Source organism: Nuphar pumila, chromosome 3 (genome assembly GCF_984573655.1).
Source record: "Nuphar pumila chromosome 3, dmNupPumi1.hap1.1, whole genome shotgun sequence".
In the NCBI taxonomy this organism is placed as follows: domain Eukaryota; kingdom Viridiplantae; phylum Streptophyta; class Magnoliopsida; order Nymphaeales; family Nymphaeaceae; genus Nuphar; species Nuphar pumila.
In genome coordinates, this window is record NC_143251.1 from 139,779,590 (window position 1) to 139,794,705 (window position 15,116).

The 15,116-nt window shown below is 43.7% G+C and overlaps 1 protein-coding gene across 2 annotated transcripts in view; it reads left to right on the forward strand.

Moving 5' to 3' along the window:
* The window catches only part of LOC149844079 (superoxide dismutase [Cu-Zn] 1), a 30,195-nt gene extending 25,198 nt beyond the window's left edge, over positions 1–4,997 (forward strand). For both annotated transcript variants that reach the window (XM_090002044.1, XM_090002043.1), the window contains 2 exons: positions 4,535–4,588; positions 4,684–4,997. In XM_090002044.1, coding sequence (XP_089858170.1) covers positions 4,535–4,588; positions 4,684–4,706 — 77 coding nt within the window. In that variant the 3' untranslated portion in view covers positions 4,707–4,997. The remainder of the gene's footprint in view (positions 1–4,534; positions 4,589–4,683) is intronic.
* The last annotated feature ends 10,119 nt before the right edge of the window (positions 4,998–15,116 follow it).

The following is a 15,116-nucleotide window of genomic DNA, read 5'->3' on the forward strand; positions in this document are numbered from 1 at the left end:
GTTCAATCTATTCGAAGCCAAGTAGTCTGCATGACAGTGTGTGTGTGTGTGTGTGTTATTATGTTAACATATACCCATTACATAACACACACACACACACACACACACACACGAGCGACTCAGCTGAGTCTGTGCAAATGACGTTGGAATGACCAAGTTGACTCAGTGAGTTTTCAAACACTGTTATACGGAAGTCATGGCTTCTTTATCTATCACTCTATGTGCAGAATGGCTTCTATAAGTGACGCAGTGGTGATGCTGGCAGCGAAACATCAATCGACTGATTGCACTGATCTGATTTGGGTGGTCGAACGATATTCAGAAAAGGAGAGAAATGCCCACTGGAAATCAGTGGGCCTGCTTCTTTTTATTGAAAATAACAGATTCAATAGATAAAAGACATTAGACTGAATGAATGAAAAAAAATACGTGAACTAATGCAATAAAGAATAAACACTGATAAAGAAAACAAAGAAAAGGAACTGCTGAAGAATAAGGCTGCTGTCAGAGAAAACTGTAATCTGTCCTTCGTAAAACCCTAGGAGAGGGTTTTAACTATTCAGCTGGCGGATCCGGGTCTCGGATCCAGTCATGGACCCGAGACGAGATCCGGGTCTTCTTCTTGATGGATCTGGATCCGGGTCACAGGTCTTGGAGTAGGGCTTGGGTCCATCCTGCCCTGCATCATTCTCCCCTGGTGGGAAAGAAGTCGGCTCTGACGACTTGTTGTCTCCACAGTAAGCATATAGATCAGACATCTTAAATGTAGGAGAAAAGTGCCAAGTTTCGGGCAGCTCAAGGAGGGAAGATCGGTCAAATAGGCCCGCTAGCCGGGGCAACCCGGTCTCCTTGGTGGGAAGGAGAACTATCCTGACCCTGAAAGACAAATGTGTACGTATTCCTACGGCCATCATGGATGGTCTTGCGGTCAAACTGCCAGGGACGTCCCAATAGGATGTGACACGCACTCATGGGCGCCACGTCACACCACACTTCATCGTGGTAATGCTTCCCCATAGAGAACCGAACTAGACAACGCAGGGTGATGGGCACCTCGTTGCCTTTCTTGAACCATGCCATTTTATAAGGTTGAGATAATTTTTCTGTTTTTAGGTTCAAGGTGGACACGACACTCTCGGACACCATATTCTCGCACGCTCCAGTATCAATGATAACATCACACGCACGCCCCTCACAGTTACACCGGGTTCTAAAAATATTATTTCGTAACCATTTCGTGGGGGCCGACTCTCGGGATGTGGTCAACACATGACGGATGGTTAACAAATTTTCGATGCTGCCATCGAACTCTACGACTTTCACCTCGTCATTCCCTTCAACAAGCGACTCACCCTCGCTCTCACTATCGGACGCAGACTCAACAATGCCCTCTGCTAGGTGAGTGTTCTTATTCATGGTGGGACACTTGGACGCAATATGGCCTAACTCTTGACACCTAAAACATCGAACAATGGACTCATTGGGCTTACCCTTGGATCTGGTGTGGTACGCGGGTCCAGACTGATCGGGTTTGCTAGGGTCGACTCCTTGGGTGGACTTTGAGTCTTCTTTCCTAGGGGAGCTCGCTTCCCTGGTTGGGAAACTCAACTTGGGTTGACTGGACTGATCACTACGGGAGGTCCTATGTTCCTGCCTCCTTTTCAATTTCTCCTCTACATTCATAGCATAACTACTTGCTTGATCCAGTGACTCGACTGTGATACAACTGAAGTCGTCAGAAATAGCAGGACGGAGACCAGAAATATACCTCGTGACCTGCTGGCGGGCGGTCTCCTCGATCTGCACTCGTAGGGAAAGACGATGGAACTCCGCAGTGTAATCCGCCACGGTATTGGTGCCTTGACGCAGGGTCAAGTACTCCTTGTAGGCTCTCTCGGCATGATATGACGGCACGAACTTAGACTGCATCAACCGCTGCATTTCTTCCCAAGTCTGTACACGCTCCAATCCCTATCGCTCCCTTGACCGCTGCATCTCAACCCACCATGTCTGCGCTAGGCCTCTCAATCGAGTAGAGGCTAGGGAGACACGACGGTGCTCAGCGACATCGTGGTAGTCGAAGAAGAATTGGACGGCATATGACCAATCAAAGAACTGCTCTGCATCGAACCGGCCTGCGAACTCTGGAAGCTCTAACTTCACCCCATACGTGGAGGGGCGCTCTGGTGCTCTTTGCTGACGGGCCTCCACCATGCCTGCAGGGTATTTATCCCAAAAAGTATCGTCCCACACTGCTCTATCATCGCGGTTCTGCTCACCTGGCTGCTGGTGTTGTGCGACTCCAATGACGTGTGGACGGCGCTCAGGTCGCGCTGGTCCCTGTTGAATCTGCCTCGGTCTGGTTGGCCCATGGGCGGGAGCCATCTGTGTCCCACATTTGGGGACCGGTATGACAGGTGGTCCTGCGATAGGTGGAAGGGTCGGTCGGGTCTCGGGCCCTAGGTGGGTAGAAATTGGATAGTATGGGTTTGGGTTATAGGTCGGTTTAGGATAATGGTATTGGGTAGGGTATGGTATTGGGTTTTGGATCTGGGTTGGGTTACCGGGTTGGTTCTGATTCGGGTATTTGGTTGGGTTGGTATTGGACTGAGATGACTCGCCCGACTGGATATGGATCAGGCCTAATCCTAGACTATTCGTCGGACCCAGATTTGGATAGGTTGGATCAGGAATTGAGTTGTGGGGGTAAGAGGCGTGGATTGAACTCAATCCCCGATCCATACGATTATGGGTCTGGTTTTGACCCGGCTCAAAATCAAGCTGGAGCTCCGCCCGGGTCCGATACAAGTTTTGGTCGGTATAGGATCTATTTTGGGGTTCAAAAGTAACGGGTTGGGTCGGATTTGTAGGAAATTGCGAACCGAACCCAACTGGGTAGGCTGGATAGGAGGGTGTGAGACCCGGACCCGCTCTCGAGAACCCAAAGGGTGGTCCTCGATAACCGGGTCCGGACCCAATTAACATAGGATCCAGACCGGACCCTGAGAGGTCAGGCTCAGTCCAAGCAAAATCAGCCCCCCGAACCTGCGGTTGGGTTGCGACATTTCCCCCGCGCGCAGGTGCTGGGAAAGTCGACAGACCCTCCCCCGCCCGGGGTACGTCTGGTGCGACGGTTGCCTGACTGGGTAGCACAGCCGGGCCACGCGGGCCGTGCCCGCCCTGCAACCCCTGCTGCGTGGGTCGGTGCCAGGAAGGCGCACCCAAACTGCAGTTGGGGAGCCCCTCTTCAGACTGGTCCGGCATCATGCTCGGGCCACGCGTGCCGTGCCCGACCTGCAGCCCCTGCTGCGTGGGTCGGTGCCAGGCAGGCACACCCAAATGGCCACTGGGACCCCCCTCTCCCCCCAACCGAGTGGTTACCCCACTACTGGGCATCAGCGGTACCTCGGGGTGGGGCGACGTGAGGTTGGCGTACCTGCGCAGCTCCCTTCCTGCATTTTCTGGTGGTGCGGCAGTCTGTACAGCTGGTTGGGCTGGATCGCCAGCCACCGCTCCCACGAGGACGCCAGGGCTGCCGCCCCTAACTAGATCCATTTGCTGTGTAGAAGGCGTGGGAGTCGTTGCCGGTGATTCGATCCTCGCAACCCTATCTTCGACCCCATCAAGTCGGCGTGATATTCCGGCCACGTCACGGCTGATACGCAACACATTCTCTTGCATCTTCGTCATCACTTCCATCATCCGCAGCATCGGATCTGCGTTGCCGGCATCTTCCTGCTCGATCGTCGTCGCCGGATTGCCCCTCACCTCCGAAGCCATCTTGCGTACGAGGGGAAAGGCGCTGGCTCTGATACCACTTTGACGCAGTGGTGATGCTGGCAGCGAAACACCAATCGACTGATTGCACTGATCTGATTTGGGTGGTCGAACGATATTCAGAAAAAGAGAGAAATGCCCACTGGAAATCAGTGGGCCTGCTTCTTTTTATTGAAAATAACGGATTCAATAGATAAAAGACATTAGACTGAATGAATGAAAAAAATACTTGAACTAATGCAATAAAGAATAAACACTGATAAAGAAAACAAAGAAAAGGAACTGCTGAAGAATAAGGTTGCTGTCAGAGAAAACTGTAATCTGTCCTTCGTAAAACCCTAGGAGAGGGTTTTAACTACTCAGCTGGCGGATCCGGGTCTCGGATCCAGTCATGGACCCGAGACAAGATCCGGGTCTTCTTCTTGATGGATCTGGATCCGGGTCACAGGTCTTGGAGTAGGGCCTGGGTCCATCCTGCCCTGCATCAATAAGTCACCATATTTTCTTTACAATTATGATCCAAAAAACTGATTAGTTAGAGGGGCTTCTTGTGGAAAGCACTGGTTCTTCATCCACAGCTCTTTGTCAGATATTCTGCTCGTTCAGTTCACCACGTTGTATTTACAATTGCTACTGGTTGTCAATCAAATGGCTTTCTATAAGTTCCTTAGTTGTGGTTCTTAATACTGACATCAGTGAATTTTATCTGTTTCTTTTAATACTTTGATATGTTTCTGATTCTTCATGGTGCTTTTAGGTGGACATGAGCTCAGCAAATCTACCGGAAATGCTGGTGGCCGGGTTGCTTGTGGTGGGCTCTCTTTCCTAGTTCTCTTGTTCTTTTCATCAGAACTTTCAGTGGCAGCAAGCTATCTTCTCATCAATGCGTTCACAATCCGTTTGCAGGTATTATTGGACTGCAGGCATAGAAATCAGCCGTTGTCATCTTGCATTATGGTGCAGAGGAGTATCAGGACACTTTATGTTTGGAATAAACGATAATAAACTGGACAAATACTGCTTATTAAGCATTCTGTTCATGTTCTACCTCATTCTAGTATTTGCTACTCTTCTTTTTTGATTTTTTGATTTTGTATGTGGTGAGTAGCCATGTGATGAACTCTCGTAGAATCTAGAATCTGATGATGTTATATTAGAAAATCAAGAACTTCAAACTCTCAGGCATTAGAGATCCTGAAAATTGCAGTAGCTTATGTTTACTATGGATGGTTATTGTTTTTCATTATCGTTTCTTTTTGAAGCCATAGTGACAAATATCGGCTATATTTTGAAAATATCACAAAAAAACAAACATGATATTTTGGTATTTTCAGAATATCATGATATTATCATTTATAACGTACGGTAATGTTTACCATTATATTGGTTATTTAAGGGGAAAACGGTACTTTCATCTTTTTATTTTTACTTTTGCGAATAAACTTGTAAGAAAAAAGAAAATTATCAATTTCTCACAAGAATTTGGCTGGCTTTATGCTGCCGTTTTTTTAATCCCTGATGTCACTAAGGTTGAAGCTTAGCTTGAGCAAGATGTGCTTGTAAAACTGAAAAAAGCACAGCCAATATCTCGTGAGAAATTGAAACTTTTATCAGATGAAACAAAAAAATTAATGTTATGAAAAATATATGTGAAAAGGCTAAATCATTAAAATATATTTGTATATAAAAAGGCATATTCTGAGATATAGCCAATAAAAACAGAAATTGTGGTAAAATAGGGATGGCAGTGGACCGGGGCGGGAAGGGGGATAAGGTCTCCACCCCCGCCCTGTCTCAAAATCCTGCCCTCCATTCCTGCACGGGTTTTGATTTTAACCTCTATCCTCATTTCATGTCCTCCATCCCCAGTCCAAATGAAGCGAGGTGGGGCAGAGCCCCGTTTTCCCTCAGTCCATTGCCATCCCTAAAGAAGGATTGAGGACGGGCCGGGGCAAGGGATTGGGATGAGCAGGGTGGGGAAAATCGGAAGTCCATCCCCTCACGGGTTTTGATTTTAACCTCCATCGCCGCCTCCATCCACGTTTCATGTCCTCCATGCCCGGTCTAAATGGGGGGAGGCAGGGTGGGGCCCCATTTTCCCCCAGCCATCCCTATGGTAAAATTGTTATATTTCAAAAAATGAAAATAATGTGAACATATTGCAATATTCTGAAAATTGACACAATATTTTTCACACTGATACTTGACCACATCCTTTACAAAACCAAGCACTGAGGGGGATGACATTTTTTTTTTTAAAGGCAAGCTGGGGTTAGGCAGACCCGCCCCCACACCCCACCACCACCAGTTATTATTCAACGTACCACTGGGGTTTTGAACCTGTAACATCCCTCCACAGGGAGATGTGCACTGACAGCTCCTACCAACCACGTGGAGCCCCCGTTGGTACCCTGAGGGGGTTGACATAGTAGGGTTAGGCCGAGACCCTCATGCAGGTGGTTAAGGTTCGAATCCTGCAGGCATCATATTCCATTGAGGAAGCTGATGCCAAGCATAGGCCCTGAGGGAGAGGATCTTAGCCTTGGAGAGTTTTACTTCCCAAGGGGTCGATCTATGATCTAGCTGCCACCCGGACCAGGGTTTCTCCAAGTGTTTTTTTTTTTTTACTGTTAAGACTAAGAATTGTGATCGAGATTATAAGCATATCGATGATCCTTATGGCATTATATATATGACCTAATTCTTGCTAATAAATACTTGTATGACTTATTTAATTTTTTTAATTTAGTGTAAATCATGGTCACTAAAGTTGTGTCTATAGTCAGCAAAACTCCATTTAAAACGTGCATTTTTCAATAAAACTTTGAAAACCAAGAGACTAATCCAACTGCATCTTTTTCATGAAATCGGCGAAACAGCTCGTCCTTTCGAGAGAAATGTTTAAAACATGAAAAACTCTTCTTTTGAATTTCAATCTTGCATTTCTTAAACCTTCCTTGATTTTCAAAGTAAGTTGTTATATATATATGTTTGATTTTTTCTTACATTTTTTCTGGATTCATAACTTGAAGAAACCACACCCAACATGAAGACCTGGTCGTGCTGGCCCAGCCCACCATACTTACGGTTGTCCTGCCTTCAGCGTAAAACTTCGAGGCTAGGACCCCTGCCTCGGGGCCTATTCTTACCTTGATTTATAAAATTAAAACTGAATTAAACTTTGTCTATACCATTTGCCCATTTTTTAGCTCAATCATTTTTTTTTTTTTGCAGTTTCTCCATCCATCTTTTTGAAAGGCAAAATCTGGCTCATTCTTGTAGTCAGCCAAGCTGAGATCCAGCTTATAATGAGCCCGAGTTAAACGAGCCGAGTTTGAGCCTGAGACGACTTGTTTACAGACAAAGTACATTGTTTTATAGTTTGAAGAAATAGAATTACAAAAAAAATGCATTGTTTCAGAGTTAGAAGTAATAAGATTCTACCGCTAAACCTAATTTTTGCAAACCAAATAGTTCAACAATATGTTACACAGATACTATATGATGTAAGATATATCTAAAATATATTTCTTATTGCCCAAGGCACTCATACTAGTCGAGCTGAGCTGAATCTCTATTGTTCATTTTCAGCTTACTGAGCTTCAGTGGCGGAGCCAGAAGTTTTTCGTTGGGTGGGCAGACTTCAGGTGGTGATGATCGACCTCTATCGGTGGCGCAATGGCTCGAAGCCTCCGTGGTGGTGAAGATCATAGATTGAGATCGAAAGCCTGTTTCGGTAGTTGAGCCACCTCCTTCTCGGTGGTGATCCAGCAGCAAGCCGAAGGTCTTCCAACTGAGGTGCCTCCTCAGCTCCCTCTCGGAGGGGACGGTCCTCGCCACAGCATGAGGCGGAGCAACTCCCTCGGCTGGCTCCATCCCATGTCCACCGTCACCTGCGTCTGGGTGCCATAGGGTACTCTGTATCGCAGGGAGGCTTGATCTCCACTCCTGCACCACCCTGCTCTGATCTTCTTCCACAAGCATTCGCAAGGAAAGAATGCAACCACCAAATCGTGCGGAATGAAGAAGAAGACCCGAGTCGTATCATATTTCGATTCGGTTTCTAATTCTGGGGTGGGCTACCGCCCACCGATGCCCACCCCTGGCTCCGCCACTGCTGAGCTTACTTTACGAGTTTGAACAAGCAGTTTAGGAGCCAAATATGAGCCGAGCCACGAGCTGCTCAGGCTTGTTTCCCAGCCCTAGTTATGAGATCCCAATATGTTATCGTAGGCCATTTTGAATTAAAAGGCCTGGTAAATTGTGGTATACGGTTCATGGATCATGATCCAAAATGAAGAATCCATTAACAGGGTATACTTATTGCTTCGTGCCATGTAAACTATAGAAGCCAGGCAGCAAAAGCATCTGGTTAGTGGTACTAGATCTCACCACTGAGTGGTCTTTCAAATGGGTTTAGTGTGGCTACCCCATGGAGTTTTATGCTGAATTTTTGGGTATGTGCATAAAAAGTATTGACCTGAATAATATTCGGGCCAGCCCAAATCGGACCTAAGAAATATGCAAGCGGATTTGAGTTATGATGTTTGCCGAGTATCCAACCTGACCCAGTTTTTTTGCTGGGTACCCAACTCGTGTTTTATGTGTGCTTATTTTTTTTTTTTTGAAAGGCAAGCCGGGGCTAGGTAGACCCCTACCAGTTATACAATGATACCATTGGGATTTGAACTTGCAACATCCCAACACTGGTGACGTGCACTAGCTGCTCCTACCAGACAAGCAGAGCCCCGGTTGGTTTTATATTAAAAATAAACTGAAATTTTACAGATCTGGATTTGGGATTTGATTTTCAAGACTTGGCAAAACTCGAACCCAAATCTAATGGGTTGCCGTTGACAGCACTACCCCCAACTTCCCTACCCAACACACACAAAATAAAAATGAAAACATAAAAAAACCAAAGATGGGGATGTAAATGGGCCGGACTCGGGTCAGATCTAGGCAATACGTACCTTGTCTGAATCCAACTAATTTAAAATCTGAAATTTACACGTATTCAGATTTGGATCTTACTCGGACTTGAACTTGCATGAAAAATTCAAAAATGAGTCCTGATCAGATTTGGATCTGATGTCGGATAATATGTGATCCATTGACATCCCATAGCTAGAGACCCTTGAATTTTGAGTACGGGTTCCATCATTTGACACAAGATGGGTTTCATCCTACATTCAATCCTAGCCATCCAATCAACAGCTAGAATTGGTCCACATTTCCACCTGGATGTGGACTGACCCTAACCGTCCAGATCCTTCAGTTGGATGGCTAGGATCGACATAAGATGGAACCCATCCTGCGTCAAAGGGCGCCAGATTTGACATGGAACATGTCTCTAAGGGTTTTAGATGCTTCCTATAAGGGTATCCTTGAAGCTATCTCGGGCCGTCAACTGAGACTTTAAGACACTCTAAATCTTGATTTGAACTATCCAAGGCTCTATGTTCTGACCGAGTCAGGTCGCGCCACCGCCAAGGAAATACACAAGCTGCTGTTTCAAGTTTTTCAAACACAACCTACCCCATGGTGACTTTCTGGGGCAAGGGGTAAGCTCTCAGAGTTTTATGCTGTCAGGACAGGAAGCAGATCAGGTCATGTTGAACATGAGTGTTTTTGCTCATGCTGACATCGTGACATTTTCATGTTTAAAAAAAAAATTAATTTCACTGTATAGATGTGATCTAGATGCTTGGTTCTTAGACAATCCAATTATGATGTATAATAAAGATCTTTTAAGACTTGAAAATCAATGGTTCAAAATTTTTGTAAATATTCAAGCATACAAAATCACATTTCTTGATCCGATTACGGTAATCCAATAGTCAATTCCAAAGAAATGAACTTCACCTAATGCATATGCAGGGTTAGATTTGCAAAAGTTATGAAAATGTTGGTTTATGCTAGTTTATATATTTTGTTGGTTTACATATTTCAGTTTTCTTATATATATATATATATATATATATATATATGTGTGTGTGTTGAGGGGGGGAAGGGGTTGCTATTGATGGCATGTAACTATTGAGATTGAAATCATATGTTCAAGCTTTATCGAGACAATCTGATTGCATAGATATGTTCAGGTTTGTGAGCTAAGGATCAAACCTTGTGTCATGTTATTTCAATTTAATAATATGGTTTTTTTAATCATGAATTTTAGTGCATTGTAGCATCATTTATTTTTTAAACTTTTAAAAACCTACTTACATGTCACAATCACATAAATCAAGATTCATTTCCTACAACAAACCTTGTTGATCACATTCATAATGTCCAAACTACAAGAAAAAAGTTTCAAAAAAAAAAAAAAAAAAGATTATTCACACTCACCAAATATTAATCCCAAATCTGACCGGTAGTTCAGAAAAAAATCAAGAACGTGATTTGTGACATTGGTTGAGAGAAAAAGACATGATAATTACACTTGACCTGTTCCTCTTCACACCAACCACAAGCAAACATCACCATTAAGACACTGATTGTTGGCTGCTCCTTTTTCTCAAGACAGTAGACAGAGTTTGAGTCCCTATTTATCAAAAGTAAGAAATGGGATGAAAAAATCCACCCAAGTTACTTATCAGCCAGCAGGGAAAGATGACCTAATATTTTAGCTATTATATTTAGCTGTCTGCTTTTATGGTTTCATAGTCAGACCCTTTCATAAAGCAGGAGTGGAAGTGGTGGAAAATGCTGATTGGTTCGATCTCGGTTAGCAAATTGATTATTGAATCCTCTTGAATGGACATTGTTAGCGTTTTCAACAAAGCACTGAGGAAAGGACAGAGCGAGAGAGAGAGAGAGAGATGATGTTAGAGCGATCTTATAGATTCTTTAGAGATTTGGATGACATTGTTTGTGATTGGATCCTGATATGTTAATCAATCTAGGGGTCCTTGATTGCAAAGGAGTGTGAAAGAATAAACTAAGGTTGTCAGACTAGGAAGAGGAAAACGATACTGAAAGCAGTAGCAAGAAGTGATGCATTTTAAAATGTATAAAAAGTGGAAAACCAGGAATAAAAAAATATATATATATAAGAATTGAATAAGAATCAAAATGAAACACAAACAAAAATTAAAATAAAAGTGATTAATATTACTTTTCATAATTTTTAATTACAAGAATTAAATTTTTAACCAAATCTAAAAATGATGACTACCCATTTAAAGAAAGCACTAGACAAAACTCATAAAAAACATGAAAAGTTGAGTAAGAGAACATATAAGAAGAATAGATGAAACTTGTGAAAAGCATAACAGAAGCATGAGAAAATCGAGGTTCCCATCAAGTTTTGGAAGCGAAGCGTATCGCGCTTCCTAAGCTAGTTTCCCAGAAGCGAGTTTTTCACCTATCTAAGAAAGCTTCTGATAACTCTAGGATAAACCTCCATACTAGTTTTCTTTAGTTTCTTCATCATTATTGTAATGACTCTCTAATGTAATCTGGTAGCGGTCTTGCCTAACCCCAGCTTGCTTATCCAAAAAAACAAAAAAAAGAAAAAAGATAACGCTTACTCCTAACTAGTAGAATCCAACCATGCCTGGACCGAGCAGCATTAGATGGGGTGTACTGAACACGAGCTTGGCAAGGTAGGCGCAAGGAACATGGGTGGCTTGGCCCATGTAGGCCAGGCACGAGCTGAGTTTTAGGAGTTTGGTCCAACCCATGACACGCTTCGGCCCAGCACACTCCGTTCATGGGCCGATTCTTGACGTAGATACAGCCATTGGCAAGGTGGTCAGCTCATCCATACAAATTTTGTGCTACCTCAGCTTGATCACTAGGTTAGATTAAGACAACCTTGGCAGCAGAACTCAGACCTAGGTTGGGTTTAAGTCATTGACTCCGTCCATCCTCTTTGACAAGCCGGTCTGCCTGTTATCCAAGATATAGGCCAGGCTGGCCCATTGCTCACCCTTAGCTAGTTGGTTGCTGTCAATCAAGGCTGGGGCGACTATTTACCAAAACCACATGTTGGGCAAACTTGAAAGGTCAAGAAAGTAGGTTCCATTATTTAGTAACTGTCTTGGCCCATATAATTTTCAGCAGCCAACTTCCACACAATTTAGGTAGGGGTGTTGAATGAGTTGAGCTAGCTTGGGCTCGGACTCATCTGATTAAGTAAACGAGCCCAGTTTGACCAATGGTTCAGGCTTGTTACATGTAAATGATTCAAGCTTGAACATGCACTTTAGTGAACAAATTAAGCTCCAATAGCCCAGGCTTTGGCTCAAGCCCGGCTGGTTTGCAGCCCTAAATTCAGGCATTTAGAAAAAACTTTTACAGAAAGATAGGAATTAGGGGTCTAGAAAGTAGAAGCATAATCAATTATCAAGCTGAAAGCCCAGGATCGAATCCCTCTGCCACATGGGGCGGCTGGTAGGGGTCTGCCTAACCCTAGCTTGCCTTTCAAAAAATAATAATAATAATAATCAATCAATGAGGGGGAGATTAATTTACATATTTGGAAGCATGTGAACTGCTGCCACAATGCACAAGAATGCTCTCAAACCTATGGACTCCAACTTGCTTTTCTATAGTCATTTGATGCTGTTTGTTATCATATACCAAACACACTTCAGTCGTATAGTTCACTGTTGTTTGGTATATGATAACAGAAAGCGATTCTGAATGATCCAACCGAACGTCCCCTAAGTAAATCATGCAATTCTCTTATATCAGTTTGCAAGTTGTATATCTTTATTTTAGTAGCCTTTTTTTTCAAAAAAAAATCCTATTGAATAACTTCGTCAAGGACTGTTTTAACGCTTGCAACCATAGTAACCAAACATTTAAATTTGCAAATCTCGGCAGCCAAATTCTCATGATAAATTGAAAAATTTTATAAATCTCCCATTTTTTCTAGCAAAATATCGGCAACAGTGGATACATACATTTTTTTTAAAATGTTTTTTATGAAAACTATAAATATAAATATAAATTTTTAAATCATGCATTTTTCATGAAAATTATCCGTTAAAAATGTAAATATTGTGATAAAGTGTGCTATTTATATTTTTTGCAAATCACAATATTTTTAAAAACTCGTGGTGAGAAATGTTTTGTCAATTCAATCTCTCTTTTTTTCTGAAATGTGTTCAAAAAATCAGTAGTGTTTGTCACACTGCCAATGATATTAACCAGCACGGCCAGGTCTTCGTGCCGAGTGCAGTTTCTTCGAGTTATAAATCCAAAAACAATTGCAACTTTATTCAGACTAACTCTTGTTTAATTTGCGCAAGCAAAAAAAAAGTTGCAAGATGTCACTGTCTTGAGCGACCGCAGACTTCGTCGTCTCCAATAGTAACTAAGATCAATTCAATTTCAATTAAGCATTAATTGTTTATTTATCATGACGAAGAAAAAGATTATTCTTTTTACCAAACATATGCAAAATGAATCACGATCTTATAATCTTATAAGAGTTAGCACAACCATAGTTGGCCAACTATTTTTGTATTATTATTCCCACATCCACCCAAACAGCAACTCATGTCACTCAAGTGAACTTTAGTTTCCACACCAACTTCTATGGATGGATGTCCATCCGGGTACCAGATGGGCCTTTGGGTACTTAGCCTGGGAAAATAAGTCCTAATTCGAAACAGCCTTGACTTGGGTTTGACCCAATATTATGAATAGGGCCCAGCTAGCTCAGCCAGTTTAGTGGCCAGGCCTAAAGCTCCCTCGTCGAGCCCTAACCTTAACCTAATTATAACCGGGCCGAGCTCATGTGAGGCCTATTCGGGGCGGCCTGTTATGTACACCACCTATTTGTGCCGACCCAGCCCAGACCAGTGTCCACCCCTACTAACTACAGACCCGATCCAGTTTCTCATGCAGCTTGGTCCTAGATGATGTAAAACGTGGTTTTAATTTTTTTGGGGTTTCAGGTCAAACTTGTGGTGCTACCATAAACAAAGTATAGTGTTTGGTGTAAAAAGAGAGACAAATTAATATTTCACATTAAAAAACTAGTTTGACATAGAGGGTTTTTGGTAACCCTAGACATATCACATTTTATTTGATCCTCAAATAATTTATGGAATTGGCAACTGCAACATTGGCTTTCTTTATTGTGATGATGACTTCACAGTGTCCCCTTGGATTTGGACACCTCGGGTTACTCCCCAAACATGGTAGTTGGCCCTATGCATTTTGTGCTTACTTTTTGTTTTGATATGGTATAATTATATTCTATGGTAAATAAAATAATACTATCCCTAGGGTTTAACTAGATGAAGACAATAAATGAAAACAATGAAGATTCAAAACCTGCCAACTATAGGCATGTTCTAGGGCAAGGGTGTACGTGGTGGCCAAGAAAAGGGAAGCTATGGGGCCCACTGAAATGCACGCTTCCAGGCGGGTCCTACACCCCTCCTCGTTGTTTTGTCCCAAACATGGGCCCCAGCTTCTATATTGGGATCGTGAAACATGTCTTGATTTCTATGATGTCCTTTTGGAAATCTTTGATGTTGTCCAAAATTAATAATATGGAAATCATAGGAAATATGATATTTTACCTTCTTTAATCCTTAATGGGTCCTACTTACACATAGGGGTGGCAATCTGGTCGGGTTGGCGGGTCAGCATACCTCAACCCGAACCCAACCCGTTTATTAAACGGGTAACCCGACACGATCCGCCAACCCGCTTAATAAACTGGTTGGGTCGGGTAAACGGGTTGGCGGGTCGGGTTGGCGGGTTGACCCACCCGCCTAACCCGTTGGTGGGTTGGCATACCCCTAACAGGAACCCGACCCGTTTAATAAATGGGTTAGGCGGGTCGGCCCATTTATTAAACGGGTTCATTTTTGCCCAACCCGAACCCGCCTAAGAGGCGGGTTGGCGGGTTGGGTTGGCTGGTCGTGTCAGGTTTTGCCACCCCTACTTTACACACTAACCATGTGACAATATGTCCATTAGATATAGGGATGGCAGTGGACCGGTGAAAACGGGTTCCCGCCCTGCCTCATCCAGTTTGGACCGGAGATGGAGGACATGAAAGGGGGATAAAGGTTAAAATCAAAACCCGTGCAAGGATGAAGAGATGGACTTACGCTGTCCCCCGCCCCATCCCGTCTCGATTCTTGCCTTGCCCCACCTCGCCCCCATCTTCAATCCTTCTTTAGGGATGACAATGGACCAGGGGAAATGGGGTCCCGTCGTGCCTCATCCCGTTTGGACCGAGGACATGAAACAGGGATGGAGGTTAAAATCCAAACCCATGCGGGGATGGAGGTCCAGATTTTGAGACAGGGCGGGGGTGGAGACCTTGTCCTCTGCCCCGGTCCACTGCCATCCCTATTTGCATAGGG